The sequence below is a fragment of the Pyrgilauda ruficollis genome, unplaced genomic scaffold (genome assembly GCF_017590135.1).
Source record: "Pyrgilauda ruficollis isolate IOZ18807 unplaced genomic scaffold, ASM1759013v1 scaffold188, whole genome shotgun sequence".
Lineage (NCBI taxonomy): Eukaryota > Metazoa > Chordata > Aves > Passeriformes > Passeridae > Pyrgilauda > Pyrgilauda ruficollis.
In genome coordinates, this window is record NW_024517873.1 from 330,308 (window position 1) to 351,201 (window position 20,894).

A 20,894-nucleotide genomic window follows, 5' to 3' on the forward strand; every position below is an offset into this window, starting at 1 on the left:
GGGCGGGCGGCGGGGTCGCGGCCTGCGGGGCCCGCGGGGGCCGGATGGGGCACGAGCGGAGAGCGGGTCCCGAGGCCGCCGCGCTTGCGGCGGGGAGGGCGCGGGGCGCGGTGCCGCGATGCGCGGCGGGTTCGCGCCGCGTCTCAGGGCCTTTCTCCGTCCGGTTAATGGCCTCATCTTTCATGTTTATTTTTCCCGTGTCTGTGCGGACACAGCTTTTAAATCTCCCACGTTGGTTAGGACTGGCACGTCCTTGTTGACTGGCGGTACCCGAGGGTCCATGCCAGCGCGGTCGGTGCCGGCTGGCATCCGTGCTGGCAGCGGGTCCGGTGCCGGTGTGGCGAGTGCTTGGGGCCGCAGGAAGCGGGGCTAAAGCGGCAGCCGCTGCTGTGCGTGCTCGTGGGGGCAGTTCAGGGCAGAGCGTTCGCTCAGTTGTAGCGGTTGGAAGAGGCAGGACTGTCCTGGGGCACTTTCACGGCAGTACGCTTGAGGGCCGGCGTGGCCCAGCCGTGGGGAGGCGAGTGCTCCTGCCGGGCTCTGCGCCGCTGGGAGTGCAGGAGCGTTTGTTGGGCAGAGTTGTATCCGAGACTTGCTGGGAAAGGAAGCACGGTTTGTTTCATGAGGACTTGCACTGGGATTCTGTGATCACTTAATGAGGCGTCTGTGGAAAACAAAAGGAAAGAGCTGGGAAGGGTAGGGATTAATTCCTTTTGTTAACGCCTGTTGTTATTATATTTGATCACTTTTTGAGGTCTTCGTAGTTTTGTTCATTTTCCTCCCTGACTGCTCATGTTGCTCGGCTCTCACCTCTTTACGAGTTGTTGTTTCCCCGTACTCACTGTAACCACTTTTTTTTCTGGAGCTGTGTGAACCGTTCTGTGACTTGTTACATTACAGCTAGGACGATGCACATGCTCCAGTCTTTATCAAACCTGTAGAGATTATGGGATTTCTCAAATTCCTGTTGAGTCCTGGGTTATGTCTATGTGCGTGATGAATAATAAAATCAAGGGTCCTGAGCCTCTTAAGTCTGTGCTGCATGAGATGTTACTGTGAGTGTCCTGTGTTTTGTTCTGGAGCAGAGTAACTGTATATAATGATCCCAGTGCTCCTGTGGTTTCCGTGATTCAAGGTGTTCAGTGGTCAGGAGTTACAGCTGTGATTGCAGTTGGCTCTTTCCAGGCCTGACTGGAATATGAACAGGAGCATCTTAAGCTGGTGTGATTGTTAAATGTGTTGTGCAGTGAGTTTACAGCCCTGCTGTGGGTGGTTCTGCAGGACCAGATGAACTCCTTAGGGAGTTGTCTTGTGCAGTACCAAGTTTGTGAAAACAGCAGCAGCAGAAAGCACAGTCTGAATGGAAATGTGAACGTTGTGTGTAGCAGTTTACTTAACTGTGTTTGTTGAACAGTGTTTGGTGCTGACATAAACTTAATGTGAAATGTGCTGTATGCTCTGAATTCAAGCACTATTTTCTTTCTGTTTCTTGCGTGTTCTATAACTTTTTTTTTTTTTTTTTCTGGAAAAGGCCCTCCTTGTCTTGACCTGAGACATGCCATTTTACTTTCAGAATCCATCTCTTTCAGCTGTTGTACCAGCCTGCTTTCTCTCTTGAAGCTTTGGTCTCTGTCTTGTTTCTTGCTTATTTGTTGTGAGCTCTCTGAATTGATTCCCAAAGTTACTGGCTGTCACTCTGACCACATGTGGATAAGCTGCCTGTGAAGTTGGTAGACTTCTAGTCACCGAGTTTAGAAAGCTCAAACTTGCTATGTTTTTAGACTTCAAGAAGAAGTTCAGAGAAGCTGTTCTTTCTGCACTTCCAGGTACTTTAGAAACAGCCTGGAAGGCATTTAGGGAGAATGACAGAGTTCAGCAAAGGAGAGGTGAAAAATTTTGACTTGTGCTAAAAATGATCAGGGCACTTCTGTCTGATGTGCAGTTCTGTATTCAGGCACCTGCAAGCTTCAAACTGCTGGCCTAAATGATCCATTTGAGTATACAACCTCGTTATATGTAGGTGATGTATGCAAAAATAGACTCTATTTTTTTTTTTTTTTCCTGAGGAGATAGGGTGGAAATAAGCTGTACTGAGAAGGCAGAGATGTTTTTCATGTGTGTGCATTAGCTGCCTTTGAGGTTTTTGGGGTTTTTTGTTTGTTTTTAAAATTAGTAGCAGTGATATAGTACTACAAAGGTATAATTTTCTTATCTCTTACTGCTTCCATGGCTTCCATGTAGGAACACAGTAGCAAACCACAGTGTCTCACCAGGCCCTCAGAGATGGATTTCCAGCTAGTTGTTTTGTTCTGGTGAACAAGTTTGATGCTGTCTTTTCCTCCTGCTATTCACTTGCCTTCCTGCCCCATCAAGGTGAAAGTATCTGAAGATGGGTCACTGTTCTCCAAGGCTGGATCAATGTGTGGGGCAGCTGTTGTCAGAAAGTGTCTAGAATCTACTGTTCTTATGTCCACTTCTTCTTGTCTCCTGCCCTTTCCATCAGAAAGGAATCATTCCCACACAGCACAGTTGTCTCCAGATGTCTTTTGTGTAGGTGAAAAAATTGCCAAGGGCAATTTATGGACAATCTGACACTGTCTCGAAAAAGGAAGATAATAAATTATTTCCTTTTTTAAGAAATCTGTTTACCATAAATCTGCTTTTTATTGAATACCAGTGCAGAAGGTGAGATAGTCCAGGCTGTGCAAAGTTCTTCACTGTCTCTTCCCTCTGTGGGAACTTGGTGGTGTAAACTGACAGCATCTTTGACCCAGGGGCAAACAACTGTGGAATCACAAAATGCCAGAATGGCTGGAGTTGGGAGGGACCTTAGAGACAATTTCATTCCACCCCTGCCATGGCAGGGACGCCTTCCAGTCTTTCCTGTGCTGAGAAGTGTACTGTGATGTGAAAGTCTGAGCAGAGCCTGGTATCCTCTGTCTGTCAGGGCTGGCTGTTAACCTGGGAAGATGGGGAAATGTGGATCTGGCAGCAGATGTTCAGTGTCTCAGCCACAGGCTTCTGATTGCTCTTGTTCCTATGGCTCAAGCTGAGAGGGGCCCCAGTCCCTGCCGGGTGTTGGACCAGCAGCGGGTGGTAATTATGGCCAGCCTGTATCTGATTTCTGACAGCATCCCAAGGATGATTAATTTTATTCCTAGGAACTGAGTGCAGTTCATCAGACTGGTAAAGTAAGGTCATTGCTCTGAAGAATGCAGCTTATTTTTTGGCCTCAAATGCTTTTGTCTCTGAATGGCAGTATAAGCATTGACAAAAACACCTTGATGATATTATTATATGAACATGAATAAAAACAACTAAGGGAGGCATTTAAAACCCTTCCAGTCAAATCTGATTGCTAAGGAACATCTGAAACTGCTTTGCTGAAATACTAAAATTATGACAGTTGACATTTGTGAGACCAAAAATGTGCTCAAAACTAAGTTTATGCCCAGTGTTTTTGAAACAACATTTTAAAAAAAGCTTAAAATATGTTGTACTGAAATGAGTGACTCAGCATATGGAAATAGAATTTGTGGAAATGCAGCAGCAGATTTTAGTAATGGCTGCTTCTGGTGCTGATCTATTTTTACTGGCAAAAGTGTTGGAATCTTAGGTGCAGTCAAGCTGAGGAGAACAAGGGTAGTGTCCTCCTTTCAGGTGTGCATAGGGGAAAAGAATCAAAGAGAGGAGATCTCTTACTCTGGAAAACCCAGAGGGTAGGCAAGTAGAAAGGGTTTGCTTTTTTCCCTCATACACTGTGTAAATGCTGTTCTTTCATTTAATAGACAATCTGGATTTTGTGATTTCTTCCTCCCCGCCAAATGGCTTTTGATGTTTGGTCAAGATTTGAGGGAATAGTGCATGAATGTATGGTGAATCAAATACTAACAGAGCTTGCACTGCACTGTCCTTGTCCTGTGGTCTGTGTGTTCATGGGGAGGTCTGTGCTTGTGGGGTGCAATATGCAGGGCTGTTGGGGTCATGAAAAGAGTTTGTATAAAGAAAAAAAGGTGGTTTCTTGTAGATTATGGGGAAGGGCTCTGTGATGTAGAGAGGTCTGGATTAAGTAATGGAGAGAGATGTGTTCTGACTGGAGCGCTAGGAAACTTTTTTTTTTCTTGCCTAGGGAGGGTTTTCTGCTGGTGTGGCTATTCAGGTGAAACCTATTCTGTTCCTTACAGTGATTTCAGAGAAGACAGTGTGTTGCTTTTTCTTCCCCCAGTGTCTGTCCTACTCTGTTGTGATTAAACTCTTGCTTCTCAATCCTGGTATGACAGCTGCCTGAAAGCAAGTTTTTTGCACGACAATATTGTGTTGGATAGTTCTTGAAAACCATTTTCCTGAAGCAGTTTAAATTCATGGCCCTTCTACATGTGTGACATTGTTTTTGACATGTGTTCCAGCCTGGACATCTCAGCACCTTTGCACCTGCTTCTGGATTGGTTTGGCACTTGCCTGAATGTAGTAGTGTTCTTTTTGTTCTGTTTCAGGTGTGCTCTCCAAGAAACAGCTCAGCAGCTTAAGACAGGATTGTCTTGTAGTCAGCCTTGACTCTGGGGGGGGAGGCATGTCAACAAATATTCGTGTGCTGGAGAAACAGGAGGGCTCTAGTAGCCTTGAGCTTCTGCTTGAAGCACCCCATTTAGATTCTTAAGTACACAGAGCTCAAGAATAAGCCTATGACACTGAAGTGCAAGTTGATGAAACAGCTCATGGGCAGAACTCTGCAGCACCACTGGTTTCAGGGCTCCTGTTCATTTACCACTGAAGACACCAACAAGATTTCACCAGTTTAGGGACTCTGTCAGGCATGGTCCACTGGAGCCCTTCCTGTATAGAGTGTCCTGGGTGATGCTGACTTGCACTTCATTGCAAAGAAAGATGGAGGTTTTGGGTGAGCAGCTGGGTCAGCAGCTTCAGGTCTGCTGTGGTTTAAGGACCATGCTGTGCTCACTGTAGCCCATTCCCAGTGCTCCAGGCAAGGTACAATGAGCTCTGTGCCACAGAGTTCATTGATCCAGGAAGAATTTCCCATCTTAAGTTCTGCACTAGCTGATCCATCATCCATCCCACCTGAAGAGCTGCCTCCATCTCTGGGGATCCCAGCACAAGAAAGACATGGACCTCTTGGAGTGAGGAGGCCATGCAGATGCTGCAAGGGCTGGAGCCCCTCTGCTCTGGAGCCAGGCTGGCAGAGCTGGGGGTGCTCACCTGGACAAGAGAAGGCTCCAGGGAGAGCTCAGAGCCCCTTGCAGGGCCTGAAGGGGCTCCAGGAGAGCTGCAGAGGGACTGGGGCCAAGGCCTGCAGGGACAGGACCCAGGGAATGGCTGCCACTGCCAGAGGGCAGGGCTGGATGGGATCTTGGGCAGGAATTGTTCCCTGGCAGGGTGGGCAGGCCCTGGCACAGGGTGCCCAGAGCAGCTGTGGCTGCCTCTGGATCCCTGGCAGTGCCCAAGGCCAGGTTGTGCATGGCTTGGAGTACCCTGGGACAGTGGGAGGTGTTCCTGCCATGGCAGGAGTGGAATGAAATGGTCTCTAAGGTTCCTTCCTACCCAACTCTCCTGGCATTCTGTGAGCATCTGTTTAGGTGTCTACATATGAATTTGTGATCTCAGTAGTGGTCTGGTGCCATTTTAACCCTGTGAATAAGGTGAAGGTAGACAAAGGCTCTTGCCTGATGTTGAAGACGGGCAGTTCTTGCCAGTGTTCTCATTTCACCTGATCTCCACAGATCCATGCAGGTCTTCCTTCTTAGCAAACATCTTGCTGTGAAATAATTCATAGCAGTGATTCCTAGAATTCTGGACAGAGATACAGAGTGTCACTGGGAAAAAACTTCTGTTGGTCTGTTGCCAGAACCCTTAAACCTGTGGGATCTGCTGTGCTTTTGTAAGAAGGTGGTTGTCATGGTCAGTGCAACATTTCTGCAAATAATGCTCATGAGAGCTTTTCAGTCCAGTCCTGGGAATGTTGGCCTGGCTGAGGGTGCCTGAGCAGTTGTTGGCACAGGTGGTGAAGTGTTGGCCTGTGTGGATTCGAGCACCTCCAGAACAAGTGGAAGATTCGGGCACAGCACATATGGTTTCCTCTGTTACTCTGTGCACTCTTGGCATTTTAAATTTTGGGGCATCTTACCCAAGGAAGAAGGTGGCTGCTGCCTTTTCAAACAAACTTCTGCAGCATTTGGTTATTTTTAAAAAATTGTCATTTTAGGAAGTTCAGTGTTGTGGAGCCTAGTCTTAAAGCTTTAGTTTTTTTGGACATAAAAATGAAGGCCTGTTTTGGAAAGGTTGCAAACCACCAGTCTCTTTTCAGTCAGCCTTCCCAAATGGAGCTGTTGGGCCTTCTTTCCATCATTGACCTGTCCACTGGGAGTATAAATGCATTCAGTCTTTTGATATATGTCATTGTGGATTGACAAACATCGGTTAACAAAGTTCTAACTTGGAAATGAGTGTATAGGGCTGGTTCTCAAATCTGGAATATTTACTGATAGAAATGGATTCTTATCTCTTTGGTAGAGAAAATCAGGACATTCCCTCAGTGTATTTCAGTGAGAGCAGAATAAAAACTTGCTTTTCAGTGTAGCATTGCTTTTTCATTCATCCTATCTTATAGCTCCCTTTCTTTTTGGAAATCTTTTTAGTATGCAGAGGTTACAATTCTTCAAGGGCTCTTTTTAACTTTGCTGGCATAGGAACTGTTCACCTGTTGAGGAATACACCTGGTGCAGGTTGGCAGCAGCAGTGTGAGCTGCAAGTTGTTCTGGCAGGGGGGTTCTTCAACTCTGACAGACTTGGGGCCATGACCACTTCCATGGGGAGCCTCTTCCAGAGCCTTTTCCTAATATCCAACCTAAACCTCCCCTGACACATTGACAAGTCCCTGGACTAATCATCAGCATCAGGATGGGCACAGCCCAGGGGGCTTTGTCTGGGGTCCCTCCCCAGGGGCACCACTCGAGCTGTTCTGTGTCACTGCACCACAGAGGAACTGGAGTCTGGGACTGTGCTGTGGGAAACCTGAGGCTGAGCTGGTGAGAGGAGCCAGTCTGACTGGGGGACTGTGGGGTGTGCGGGGACTCACACGGGGCCTGTGGGGTCACTGGAGCCACTGCTGCAAAGGGGCTGTGATCCCAGCACTGCCAGTCTGTGGGACCCCAGTGAGACCCCCAGAGTGGCATCAGACTGGTGGAATGGGGGAGTTTCCTTAACACCTCACCAGCAGAGAAAGTGGTGCCCACTAAATTCCAGGCTGGCTGGACAGTGTTAGTCCTGCAGCAGATTGTGTAAGTGCTCAGGAAGAAATTAGGAAGAAAGAATCATCTTCTCTCTCAGCACTCTGCTCCTCTAGCTCTTCACTGTGCCTTTATTGCTATTGCATGCTTGGTTCCTGGTATCCCATGGAAACCTTTGCCAGGCCTGGATGCAAGGGCTTCCTATGTTGCTTTCTAAAAGCCTGAAGAAAAGCAGGTGGAAACTTCCTTCCCACCTTCTAGTGGCTCTGAATCAGCACTGCCCCGGGCATTGCTTGAGTATCCTGGGAGGTGCAGACTGTGAGTGTTGCAGACACAGGTTAGAGGATGTGGGACAATAATGGAATGTCACTAGCCACTTGCCAAACTCTTGGCAATTATTCTTTATGCCAGATACAAGTGTGGTAACTTGCCATCATGGTGTGCTGGGAAGGTTTCTCTGCTTCATGTGTGACTGTGGTGCCTTCTTTTCAGGCAGAGATATACCCTGGAGAATTAAAAAAAATCCCAAAACCCCAATCTTTTAAGTATCTGTTCTTGAAATCATTAGAATTTATAGCAATTTCTTAATCTCAGCAGTGGGAAGGATTTATATAACAAATAAATGGCAATAAAGGGCAAAGTTGGTTAAAATGAAGGAAATTTTAGCCTTTTCCTCTTATAGGTGGAAAAATCTCAACATTTCTTCCTTTGCTTACTAAATGTTCTAGTTGTGCCATAGAACTTGCACTCATCAACATATTGGTGTGTTCTGTTTTTAGGGCTTGAATTTTGTGGAGCACAAAGGCAAGCAAAGTTGCCTTCTATTCAGATAATTCTGAAAATGTGTGTTATGTTGTTTTATAACTTAGACATGGTGACCACAGATGGTTCAGCTGTTTGAGTGTTGTTTACCAGAACAGGAAACTTCTCTGAGATTGTGCTCAGCAAGTTCTGACAGAGCCAGGAAGGAACGTGTATTTAATGACAGAATTTGCAGTACAACTGAGATGATCTGGCGGCTTAGAAATTATCTGCTGGGGGGAGAGTCTCTTCCCCTGCTTCCAGCTTTGCAGTGCCTCCCCCTGCTTTCCTATCCTGTGGCATTAACTGGTGCTTATCTTGCTGCAAGGAAAGCAGATTAAAACTGCTGACACAACAAAAAGGGCTTCCCTCCTGTGTGGTTTTCCATTGCTTTCACAGTACAGATTGGTTATCCCATGGGCAGAGGGTGCTGGAATAGGCTCATGTTGACACTTGAAACACAAAAATGAGGGTAGAACCTGATCTGTGGGTGAAGGGGAGCAAGAGCTGCCAACTCTTAATGCTTCAACAAATATTGAAAAGATAAAGATTCAGTTCAAATCCATACTGTGTTAAATCTCAAATTAGCATACGTCTTCTCATGGTTTATTCTATAATCATGTGCTCAGGTATTTGTTTAAAAATTTGACCTTCACTGTCAGACATGAATTAACAGCAGCTGCTGGTGAGGGGCCTGGATATCCCTTCATGCAGGGAGCATTCCCTTTCTAGACTGAGGATTTCTGGTTGATGTTTCTGACTTCTTCCATTATTCAACTTCATGCTGTCAGTCATGGTATGGACCCTGGAAAGGCTTATCCTTTAGCAGATCCAGATCTGTAGGTCCTGTTGCAGAAACAGGATTTAGATATCTTGATTTTGACTCTTTCAAAGTAGTTGAAGTGCTTTAAAAACTAGAATTCTGGCAAGCCATGAGCAGCTTGAATCTGGTGTGAGTTTTAGTTGTAGGTCAGCTAAAACATCAGGATTCAGTCCCTGATGGTGGACTGAGGCAGAGAGTATCTTCCTGTGATAGGAATTCTGTATGTTTTTTCAAGGCTTTTTTTAAAAAGCTGCAAAAATAGAAACTTAGTCAAATTCTCAATATACCCCCAAGTCAGCGTGCAGCACAGACTCACCAGTTTCATACACACAGTAAAGCAGCACTGAAGGCAGCATTAGACAGTAACAGGCCTTGAGGTGCAGGATGGACAACGTTTACAGGGGAAAACATTCAGAAAATTAATAGTCTCCAGTTGAAACACTGAACTGGATCAGATCTTGCTGCTTCTTGTCTTCCTGTCTGAAAAAATTCTGGGCATAAGGTTGAAATTCAGGTTGAGGTGGCATTTTGGTTGTGGCTGGTCAAGTGCCTGGACATGGGGGACCCGATTTTTACCTTGGCTGTTGGGAATACTTTGGTGTTTACAGGAATGTCTTCAAAATCTATCTTTGATGCTTTTTATTCATGCAAAAAATTAAAAATCCTGAAGAGCTTGTTAATGGTACATAGTTCTGTAAAATGTCGTGTTTGTGCTTTTGAAAGAATGAATTGTTCTGGAATTTTCAACAAATAGTGTTTTGTTTTCTGAGTTGAAAAAATGCATTGCTGAAGCAGTGGCTTGTTCTTAGTTTTTAAAATACACATTCAAACTTATTTCAGGTGGAGGAACTTTGGTTTATGGAAATGTGAAGATTTAACCTCACTGAGGATTTTTTCACTTTGCAGATATATTGTAAAATGTCCAATGGTTATGAAGATCACATGGCTGAAGATTGCAGGGATGATATTGGTAGGACAAATTTAATTGTGAACTACCTTCCTCAGAACATGACGCAGGATGAATTACGGAGTCTGTTCAGCAGCATCGGCGAAGTGGAATCTGCAAAACTTATTCGGGACAAAGTTGCAGGTATGATGTAGTGTTTCAGAAATTGTCACTTTGTGTTAGACTGCGTGAGCAAATACTTGATTGAACAACTTAATCTAGAAATACTAAATATTTCTGTGTGTAATCAAACTATTGACAAGTTTGCCTGGAGCTGCAGTAATGCCAGGATTGGGTATTGGGAGGATGGAATGTTCAAGGTTAAGTTAATGACTATTGTGTGTATGGCTAAGAATTCTAAGTACAGTTCCCATATTTGAACATTAATAGACAGGTCTAAAACTGGTTTAGATTTAGTCTCTCGCTGATTTATTCTTCCTGCAGTTTGAGTGTTTTTGACTCCACCAGCGCTCTGAATATACAAACAAACCTTTTGTTCTGATTTTGATCAGTAAAATAAAGGTGTGCTGGAGTTCTGAAGTGGCTGTAGGTCTTATCACTGTTGTGGAATTTAACTTGTAAGTTCCTTAAATAGGATTGGTAGTAGTAGCTTTAAAATATGAGAGAAATGAATTGTTCTGACTTGTGAAACTCAATGTTTCCTTGAAGCAAAACAAATGCTGACAGAGCAACTGCTTCCATATCTGTTTACTTGCAGGAGGTTTTAGCTGCTCTCTGAAGAGGTTTTAATTCTAGCACTGTTAAAATACTTAATTTACAAGTTTTGCTTATTCTTGTTCAGAACCAAGTGAGAGCACTTGATTGTTTCTGGAGGAGAAAAAAAAAAAAAAAAAGTGCTGTTAACTAGCTGTGCACTGGGGTTTGTTCCCAGCCTGCAGCTCGCTGCTTGTGGAATTCTCTGCTGCACATGCTCAGTGTTGTATTTCAGAATCCAGCGATACTGATCGTTATCTAATCCCTAAGGGAGACTGCTCCCCAGTCTGTAAAAGCTGCATAGGAGCTGCTGGAATGCATGAGAGCTCTTTGTGCGTCATCTTTATTTGCTTGAAAATACCCATGAGAACTGAATAATTAAAAACTTCAGAATTTCTCTTCCCAGTAGCCTCTCTGATTTCCATGTCTCTGGCTTTCCTGACATCTTACAGATGAAGTATCTCGTGATGTCTGTCTGTCGATATGTCTACTTAAGGGATGCATATGTTCAGTCATGGTAAAATAGTTACATAAATAGTGATTTCTTTGAATGTTTTGGCAAGTGAGTGTTTGTCGCAGATGTTGTCATGTGCTTTGCAGCACTCAGAAATTGAGGCTTACTCTGAAGGCTGGTTTTGCAAGGAATAAGACCCCTTGCTTAATGATAGCAGGTTATAGCTGATCCACACGTTAGACTGTAAAATAAGCACAGAATGACCTGCATGGGAGAGAAGGATGTTTTCAGTGGGAAGCAAGAGACTTAATCAGTCTCTGAATTTGAGACCCTGCTTCATAGGTACCTGTAGAATCAAACACTCTGGTAATGTCTGGTTAACTTTAACTTGGAGCTTGACAATGCTGGGTAGTTTAAATCCAAAACATACACTTGTGTGCTCAAGGTTGTTCTTAACCTCAAGAATGAAAAGTAAAATTGCTGTTATTGTTGCAGAGAGCCCTTGAGTGCCTGTGGACAGAACACTGGCTTTTCTCTAAAGTGGTTGCAGGTGCTGGATTCTGTGTGGCTGCTGTGGTTATGCCACTGAATTTTTTTGCTATCTAATTTTTCACTTGCTTGCAACACTATTAGGAGCAGTTACCAGTCATCTCATTGCTTACTGATAGTTTTGGAATATCAGTGCCAAAGAACTGGCTCCTACTGAGCATTTTTTTCTTCCTCTTGCTTTTGTTTCTGCCCCTTGATGTTCACATTACATTCTTTATTCTCAAACTCTCTGTTAAACATGTGGATGTGCAGCAGTTCCTGAACAGAAAAATCCTGTGGCACAGTTCTGCTTTTCTTGTGCCTCCACTTGCATTTTTCTGACCCTGTGGCAGACAGCAGGAAACTGGAGCTGCAGAAAAACCTGTTTAGCTCCCTGACCTTGGTTTCTGGTCAGATAAGTCATAATATTGGCATGTGAGATAGAGCGGGTTGAGTGGCCTGGGCAGGAGGGAGGGAACCTTTTGCTTTTGTTTGAGTTAGACTTTTTGGATGAAGTCATAGCTTTTGGTGCCCCCATCAATTTTTAATAATCAGAATATTTTGTCTTTGAAATTCCCTTTACTGTTTGTGTTTGCAGAGTTAAAAATCAATGTTTAGTTGATAATACTTGCTTTTTGTAAAACATTGAATGATACACACATTTCTTCTCAATTTATTGTCTGTTAATGAAATGTGGGGCAAAAAATACTTCTGCTTGGAATGCAGTTTTTCATGACTTATTGAACTGGCATAAGCTGTCTGGAGACTGATTACTGAGATTCAAGAACTGATTTGAAAGTTTGGGTTTGTTTCAGCAAATTATTTTATTATGATTATTACATATGTTGTTGCATTTTGCTTCAAATGCAGCAGAGTATTGAAAAATCTGTGTTCCCAGGTGTGGTTATAAAATGCAGAGAAGCTCCTTGAAGCCTCCACACTGCTTATCCTTTGTCTCACTACTGATGAACATTACAGGAAGGTGAACGTAGCAGCAAACCGTAGTGTCAGTTCACATTTCTTACCAGGAGCTTTTGGGTTTGTGTACATATGGATTATAACCATTGATGAAGGTGTGATTGTGTGTCTGGTCACACGGTTTGTTGTTTGAGATGTGACAGCTTCTTTTTCTGTTTTTTTGTGCCTTTTTTTCAGTACCTGTACAGAGAAACTTGTGCATAGTAGATGCGCATTAGAAGGATGCAGGGCTCCTCCTGATCATACTGGAGGAATAGAGTGCTGGGCTTTGCATTCTCCAGTTGGTGTAGTGCATTCCTCAGCACTTCCAGACATGGCTTTGCTTGGCCTGTGATGGGTGAATCAGTACTGGGAGTCAGCAGGCAAATACTGGATTGTTGCTATGCTGCTCATTGTACTTGTGTTTATGGCGAGTATGTCTTGGACAGCCAGGATTTTCACAAGAGAATTATAGCATTCATTGGACACTGTTCTTTCTGGCAGACCTTAATTGAGCACCAGCCTTGCCTTGGGGCTTTGAACCCTAGGGAAATGTTAGAAGGCTGAGTTCCACTTCACAATATGGTATGGCACAGTGTCCAGCCTGCAGTGTAACTTTTCACTGGTGCATCTTCTGCCCTATCATGATGATTGCTGAGGTCTGTGAGTAGCCACTGACCTGATTCCGTCAATTAAATCCTCTCTTCCTGGGGCTCTGGCTCATGGGGCTAAGAGTGAGAAGTCTGGGGTTGGTCCAGTAGTCCTGCAGCATTGCCTGCAGACACTGCAGGGCCAGACCTGTACTCTGCATTGATTCCCTCTCCAGGGATGTGTATGATGTTAAATGTCCACTTTTTTGGAGCAGCTGCCTCATGCTGGAGATGATCCAGCAGAAGAAATCTGTCTCATGCTGTATTTTGCATGGTCAGTGCCTGACTTTGCTGCAACATCCAGGTTCTGTTCCCAGCCAGTGTGCTGGGCTGGATTCCTCTAACAGGTGAGTTTTTTGAAAACATTTCTCCTTCAGTACCTGTTAATGCAGGAATGCAGGCCTCTGGGCCCCTCTGAGGTTGCTCAGTTTCTTGCAGCACAGATGCTGATGGCTTGTTGTGTCAGGATGTCTGACTTTGCACAGCACAGGTGCGTCTGCTCAATAGCTCTACATTTTCCAAGAGAGCCTGGTCATCTTTAGCCTGCTGTCCATGCAGCTGTACACAGGCTGTTAGTCCTTCTGGACCAAATGCTGAAGCTGAAAGTTAGTTGGTCACGTGTGTTTTAGTTTCTCTGTCTTCCCCTTACTCTGCTAAAATATTGGTACTTTTAACCCTGACTGTCCTAAAGCTCTGCAAATGTAGAGTTAAACTGCTTTTTGGTGGAATTATTAAAAACAAAAAGCTGCCAAACTCATGTGCTATAGCAGCACATGGTAATATTAAAAAGAATATTCCTTATTGGAATAATTGTGTGAGCTTGGGGTGCTCCCACCTGTGATACTGTATGTAACTGTCCTCAGAGTGCAAGGGAGAAGAAGTCATCAAAACTACCACAAAGCTGTGTTGGGGAAGTTTAAACTGGATATTAGGAAGAGTTTCTTCCCCCAAGGGTGCTGGGCACTGCCCAGGCTGCCCAGGGAATGGTCCCGGCCCCAAGGCTGCCAGAGCTGCAGGAGCGTTTGGACAGCGCTGCCAGGGGTGCTCAGGGTGGGCTTGTTGGGGTGGCTGGGCAGGGACAGGGGTTGAAGGGCCCCACAATCCAACTGAGAATATTCTAGGGTTCTATTCTAGGATTCTGTGAACCTTTTCCCCCCTGTGTTTATGGCCTCAGACTTCTTTGGGGTCTATTTATTGCTCCTGACACCATATCCCCTCTCGGAGTCTCTGGTGACAGGTTGCTGTGCACACCTCATTCTGTGAGAGCTCCTCCTGACAGTGATTGATTTTGGAAAGGAGGCATCCAACTTCCTGAGGGTTCCTGTTCCTTCCCTCACACCTTCTGTACTGTCTGAGCAGGGAGTGTTTTCCCTCTGGTACTCATGACTGTCTGCTCTAGGAAGTGTAGGATATGATCCTTCACACTGTTCCAAAGGCTCTGTCTGTACCTGTCAGCTCCCCAGACATGCCCCTCTCTGTGCAGGGGCTGGGAGGGAGACGTGGGCTTCCTCTGCACTCTCTGCATTTGCTGTGTCACGGTGAGTTCTGATGGAGATCGCTAAGGTGATCAGCAACTGTCGGGGCAAAGGGATCTCTCCACTGCTTCTGGGAAGTGTGGAGCAGAAAGGACACTTTGGGGTGACTTGTTAAGGTTTTATGGAGGAATTTGGGGTCCATCTCAAACACTGCTGTTGTGATGGCTCACTCTCTGCAGGTGTGCCTGGGACATGTTGCTTACAGGACCAAAAGAAGTCACTTTCAGGTAGTTGCAATTCCTCAGGAATGGACATAAAGCTTTACCCTTTCCCTGCCTTTTTCTTTTTATGTCTTCTCTGGAAGACTAATTCTCAGAAATTATGCAGCTAAAAAAGAAATTAGTGTCCTTGTCCATGTGAGCTTTTCAAGCAGAAAGGGGAGGAGGATTTTACTGCCCAGCTGTCAGGTGCTGCAGGGTGGTGAGTGGCTCAAGTTCATGTGACAGGGCAACTGCTCTTTTCACCAGAGCACTGAACTCAGTCTAGAAATGGAATCCTGAAGTGTCCTTGTTTGTGGAAAATACTTAAGTATTCTCTTTGGCTGGAGTAGTTTCCTTTTGCATGCAAAACACCCATTAAATTGTTTATGCAGTTTTGCTGTTAACTGTGGAATTGGAATGCATCATTACCTCTGGATTTTTTTTCTAGCTCTTTAATCACATTTGGTGGTGTGTGATTTCTGTAAAGGTGTGTTCAAGAATGCCTTGTGGCAATGGTTAACTTAATGAGAAGTGCAAATGGTTTGCAGACAAATTGCCCAAATACTGAAAATGTGAACACCAGCTTTGCCAACTCCACTTAATTCCCTTTGTCATAAAGCTGGCCACATAAACTGCCCCAGAGGTAGTAACTGAGTTCTCTCAAAGGTATAGAAATACAATTAACCTAAATCAGAGAATCCTGGAATATCCTGAGCTGGAAGGGACCCTCAGGGATGCTCAGCCCAGCCCCTGTCCCTGCACAGCCACCCCAACAAGCCCACCCTGAGCACCCCTGGCAGCGCTGTCCAAACGCTCCTGCAGCTCTGGCAGCCTTGGGGCCGGGACCATTCCCTGGGCAGCCTGGGCAGTGCCAGCACCCTCGGGGCCAAGAACCTTTCCCTGAGCTCCAGCCCTTCCTGGCCTCCTGTCCCTGTCCCAGAGCAGAGCTCAGCCCCTGCCCCTCTGCCTCCCCTGGGGAGGAGCTGCAGCCCCCGAGGAGCCTCCCCTCAGTCTCTGCTCCAGCTGAACGAGCCAAGTGCCCTCAGCTACTCCTCAGACTCTTTCCTTCCAGACCCTTCCCCATCTTTCTAGCCCTAAAGCTTGCCTGGGTTCTTTCAGAGGGATCAGAGCACAGCCAGTAGAAGCAACAGCTCTATCAGCAGTTCTTTGGCTTTGCTTCTCAATATTTGGGGCATATCTCAGGTTTTCGGTGGATTTCTGGTACCCCTCTTATGCCCCAGAGTACTGGCTGCTGTCAGGATGGGACAGCAGCAGGACACCTGGACTTGAGCTTTGTCAGGTGTACTTGACCAAAAGGAGGTTGAAGTTTTTGTTCTGGTTGACCCCTGCTGGGGACAGTCAAACACTTATTTAGCTGTTGCTGAGGCTAGGCCTATGTACCAGTCTGGCCTAGAGCAGAGCTTCTGGAGCACTGTGAGCAGGCAGAGCAGGGCAGGGACTGGGCACTCTGCTGTGTGTAGCCCTTGTGCAGTCAGGGCTGGTGATGATGTGCTGTGGTCTCCAGCAGTTGTGGCAGCACCTATTCCTGGAACAGCAGAGGCCTTGGCAAAAGAAAAGCTGCCTTTACTGAAAAGGATGTGGAGCTGTGCAGGGAGTGCCTGGGGGCTCTTGCCCAGGCTGGGCAGGTGTGTTCTTAGTGAGGAGGACCTGTGTCACCAGGTGAAGGGCCTGTGAGTGTCTTGAAAACCAGTCCTTGAGTTTGGGGTTCATCAGGACAAGGTGCAGCTGGAGGGAAGCCCCTAGTGAAGTACCCAAAGGTTTGACATCAGGGCCAAATCTGTTAGAAATGTTGGTCACTGAGCTGGCTGGTGGTTCTAACAGCACACTCGGTGTGTTTGCAGTGATGCCAGACTGGGAACGGTGGCTGGTCACCAGGTGGTGATGCTCCCATTCAGAGGGACCCTGAGAGTGTTTCTGAAAGGTTTGAGGCAGGGCTGGCACAAGAGGCTGTGACTCCCTGCTGCTTTGGGGTCATGGGCGTCCTTCCACTCTGTCTGGATACACTGAGAGGGTTAAATGCAACCCTCCTTACCTTACAAGTCAAAAAGGCCAAGAGAACTGTACAGACCATTCCATGGCTTTGCTTCCTTTGCCTTTTTTTTTTTCCCGTATGAAGCCATACAAATGAGCTATGTAGCAACATCTTTGGTCTAATATCTTTCAGCATGTTTTTAGTGGGAGTTATTTTTCTACCTCTTACAATACTTCCATTCTCTTCCAATGGAGCAGCTGTGTTTCTGCAGTGTAAAAGTTGGGTTCAGCTCAGCCTGTGATTAGGGTGACTGAGCACTTGCTGAGGCTTTTGTACTGTAATGTTTGCAAGTAAAGGAGTATTGTTATTTGAAAGCTGAAGTTTCTTCCTCAAGAGAAGGAAGAAGTGAATTTTTGAGCCCTCAGCATCTTGAACAGTCAGATTTTTGTTCCAACAACAGGTGAACAAATGTGGTCCTGTTTAAAGAAATGAGATCTTGCAATAAGTGGGCAGGCATTTTCCCCTCAGACTCCCTTCAAAAAAACCAGCCTGTGGTATTTCTTTACAGTTCTGGTCCTGGTGTTTTCTATGTTCACTTTAAAAGTCCTTTTCACTTCACAGAATCTTGGATGCTGGCAGTTCATCTGGAAAAGGAACCCTGGAGCAACTGAAATTAAATCTCAATAGAGAAATGTTCTGTAACTGAGAGAAAGGAAAAGAAAAAACATATAGAAATGATAATTATGCAGAGAGACTTTGTGAAATAAAATTAATTACTAAAAAGCCCCCACCCTTTTGTTTTTAGGATTTAAAGCTGTTACTCTTATGATTGAATTTTTGCATTATTGTGAAGATGGTGAGATGTCTGTGAGTTCTCTGAACCAGGGTTGGCAACAGACTTTTGTCAAGTTAGCTTTGTAGCTTTTGACTTTTTCCCAGAGAGGTATCTGAGTTGTTTGTATTCATCTTTGTTTCAAGGAAAATATCACTGATTTTACATAAGAAGGAGAGGCAGCTTTGTTTGTTATTTGTAATGTTTTTCTGAGTTGTTTGAAGGTCAGGCTTTCCAAACCAGCTAAATGTGCTTTTGCCCTTAGACTTCTATAAATGAGACTCTTCATTGTTGAGCCATGAACAGAAACAGAGATTGTGTCCTAAAGCCAGGGGAAGCAGTGGGAACACATTCTGGATTGGAATGTCATTATCAATATAACTAGATATTTTCTTTATTTCCTTGTTAGTTCCTTTCTATTGTCATCAAGTGTTTGTTCAGTAAGATGTGCTGGTTTTAAGTCTTGAGCAGAAGTGGGAATTGGCTTAGTGCACAGTCTGGGTCTTAGTCACAGGAACTGCCACAAAGCTGGGTTCACGTCCTGTAGAAGGAAGATCCTGAGCTGCTGCACGGACTAACAGTGAAGGGTGAAACATTGTGGAAATGCTGAAATAGAAACGTAAACTTTCAGCTCTGTACTCTGTGCAGGTGGGGCAGGTGCAGTAATTGCCCGTGAGGTGTTGGTGTGACTGACCCAGCCCTACCTGGAGCACAGGGCTCCCCAGGGCTCTCTAGGTTAGGCACAGCCCTGGGCTATTTGCCTGGGCTGAGCTTTTCCCGCAGCCTGACACAGACAGGACTCTGTGGGATTTCTGGTGCTGTCTTGGCGTTTCAGGGACTAAATTGTGGGAATCGGAAAAACAGAAGCTTTCACAGACACTGAGGGATTTGATCTGCAGCCTTGGAAGAAGCTGGGATTGATGTAAAAATACAATACATAGACATTAAGCAGAAAAATCATGAAGTTATGTTTCTGTAGTTGTAAGTAAGAATATGACTTAAGTGAGAAACTGTACTGGGTATGATAGTGAAAGGTTTCTAATGTAGGGGTGTGGTTGTATAGAGTAAGCTAAGAATTTAGAAGTTATAACAGAACATATGTGTGTGTGTGTGATAACAGCCCACTGGACAAAAGGATCCCCTGTGCAGCAGAAGTAATTTGCAGTAGGGGAAGGTGTCCCTGCCTGTGGCAGGAGTTGGAATGAAATTGTCTCTAAGGTCCCTCCTAACCCACACCCTTCCCTGATTCCATAATTTCCTGTATTTTAAAAAACGTACTATGAATTATATGCTAGAAGTTACTCTGTTATTACTGTCTATGTTGTGATGATGGAATTTGATCAACATAGACATGGAATGGAAAATCATGCCCTTATTTGTTAGTTTTGAAAATTGGTCATTAAATACTTCAGATGTTTGTGTACAATCACAGAAATATGTTTTGACAGAAATCCTTCATGAAGCTGCTTTCTTTTTGATATAAGGACACCTTGCAGTATGAAAACAAAACCTGCTAAGGATGTAACAAATAGCAGGTCCTTGTCTCTGGAGCCAAGTGTTCTGCCACGTGGCTGTTCAGGATGCTGTTACCCCTCTCCCTAGGGGCACTGCTGGCTCACGCTCCGAACCCTGATCCCCAGCTCGTTTTCCCTAGAACACTCTCCAGCCAGTAAGTGTCCAGTCTGCTGTTGCCAAGGTGTCTTTTTCCTCATGATCAGGCTCTGCATCTGTCCTTGCTGCATTCCATGAGGTGCTGTTGTCCTGTCCTCTTGGCAGCCCGACCCTTCAGTCTGTGATGGGTTCCTCCCAACTTGGTGGGATCTCCAATCTTGGTGAGAGCATGTTCCTCTCACCTCCTCCACAACGTGGATCACGAGGTGAACTGCAGGTCCCAGGAGAGACCCTGCAAACTCCAGTCCAGGCATACAGCTAGAGTGAGCGTGTGGAGGGGTGTGGTGTGTGTTTTTGTCTCCTTTTGAAGATGGATGTGGCAACTACCTTCCTTCCAATTTCCTGATCATTCAAAGATGAAGCAGTTTTGGCAGGGACATGAGCCTGGTGCCTCATCAGCCTTACATAGATCCCATTTCATCCCCCCCTGGGTTTGACTGGGACCAGTTCACTCAGCCAGTCAGTCCCTGGCTCAGTGTTCATCCACTGGCCTTTCTCTGGGAGCTCTTTCCAAAGTGCAGAGCCTGTTAGACTCTGCTGGTAAGGTGAGGCACAGAAAGCATCCTGTGCCCCTCTGCTCAGATCACATATTAAATCTGCTGTCATACTTCCAGCCTTGTGCTGCTGGGACAGGAATAGAATATTTTCTTGTTACCCTTGATATTATTCTTTTGTTTCTTTCCATTCTTTTCAAGTCTGAACTGCATTTGAGCTCTGCATTCCTCAGACACAGTGGACAGTGTTTCCAAATTCCTCCTGTTGTAGCTGTTACTACTTCTATCTCCTGTGCTCTCTGTTTCCCTTGGAGCTCTGCCATGGCTCCCTGCTCAGCCAGGCTGCTCTGCTCACACATCTGCGTGTTTTCCTGGCTGTTAGGAAACAGAGGATGCTGTTTGTGTGCTGTGGCTCACTCAGCAGTTAGGGTGCAGTCTCTTGGTCACCTGCTCTGCCAGTCCTGCCTCGCTGCACTTCTCCACTACCCTGGCACTTGTCGGGAAGTTTGATGCATGATGTGTTTGAGGAGCCCTGGTTGTACAACAGTGTAACTGTGCTAAAGAAGCCCACACAAGGCACATCTGAGCACTTTAATCTGTTCTAATCCTCAGAAACTGTAGCCACTGCTTTGAATTCTACTGATGCCTGTTATTTTTGTGGTACTTCTTGATGCATTCGCACCTGTTTAGGCTCTCTGGTTATCATTCATGGCATGGTTTGGAAAGCCAAACAAAAAACTCAAACCCAGCTCACATCCTCCAAAAACTGATTCCCACTTCAGAAAACAAGTTCTAAACTAAGTTGCCGTCATGCTGAGGTGCACTGACATAACAGGAGCCAGATTTGATTTTGGGGTTTCTTGTGGAGGACAGGATGGGAGGATCTGAGTTAGCTGCTCTCAGTGAAGTGCTCTGGTGTGTATCAGACTCCTCAGTGAAGCTGGAGTTGTCAGCACTGCTGGGAATGAGGAAGGAGCTGGTGACTGAAGCCGTGTGTCTCGGGAGCTGGGAAAGGAAGCAGGGACATGGACAGAAACCCAAGTGATGCACGGAAAGAA

General features: G+C 45.4%; 1 protein-coding gene across 2 annotated transcripts in view; it reads left to right on the forward strand.

Moving 5' to 3' along the window:
• ELAVL1 (ELAV like RNA binding protein 1) overlaps window positions 1–20,894 on the forward strand; it is a 38,703-nt gene that overhangs the window by 272 nt on the left and 17,537 nt on the right. The window contains exon 2 of one of the 2 annotated variants that reach the window (XM_041465244.1): window positions 9,769–9,952. In XM_041465244.1, coding sequence (XP_041321178.1) covers window positions 9,781–9,952 — 172 coding nt within the window. In that variant the 5' untranslated portion in view covers window positions 9,769–9,780. Of the gene's footprint in view, window positions 1–9,768; window positions 9,953–14,473; window positions 14,650–20,894 lie in introns of those variants that run through there. The other variant, XM_041465245.1, reaches the window with a different exon arrangement.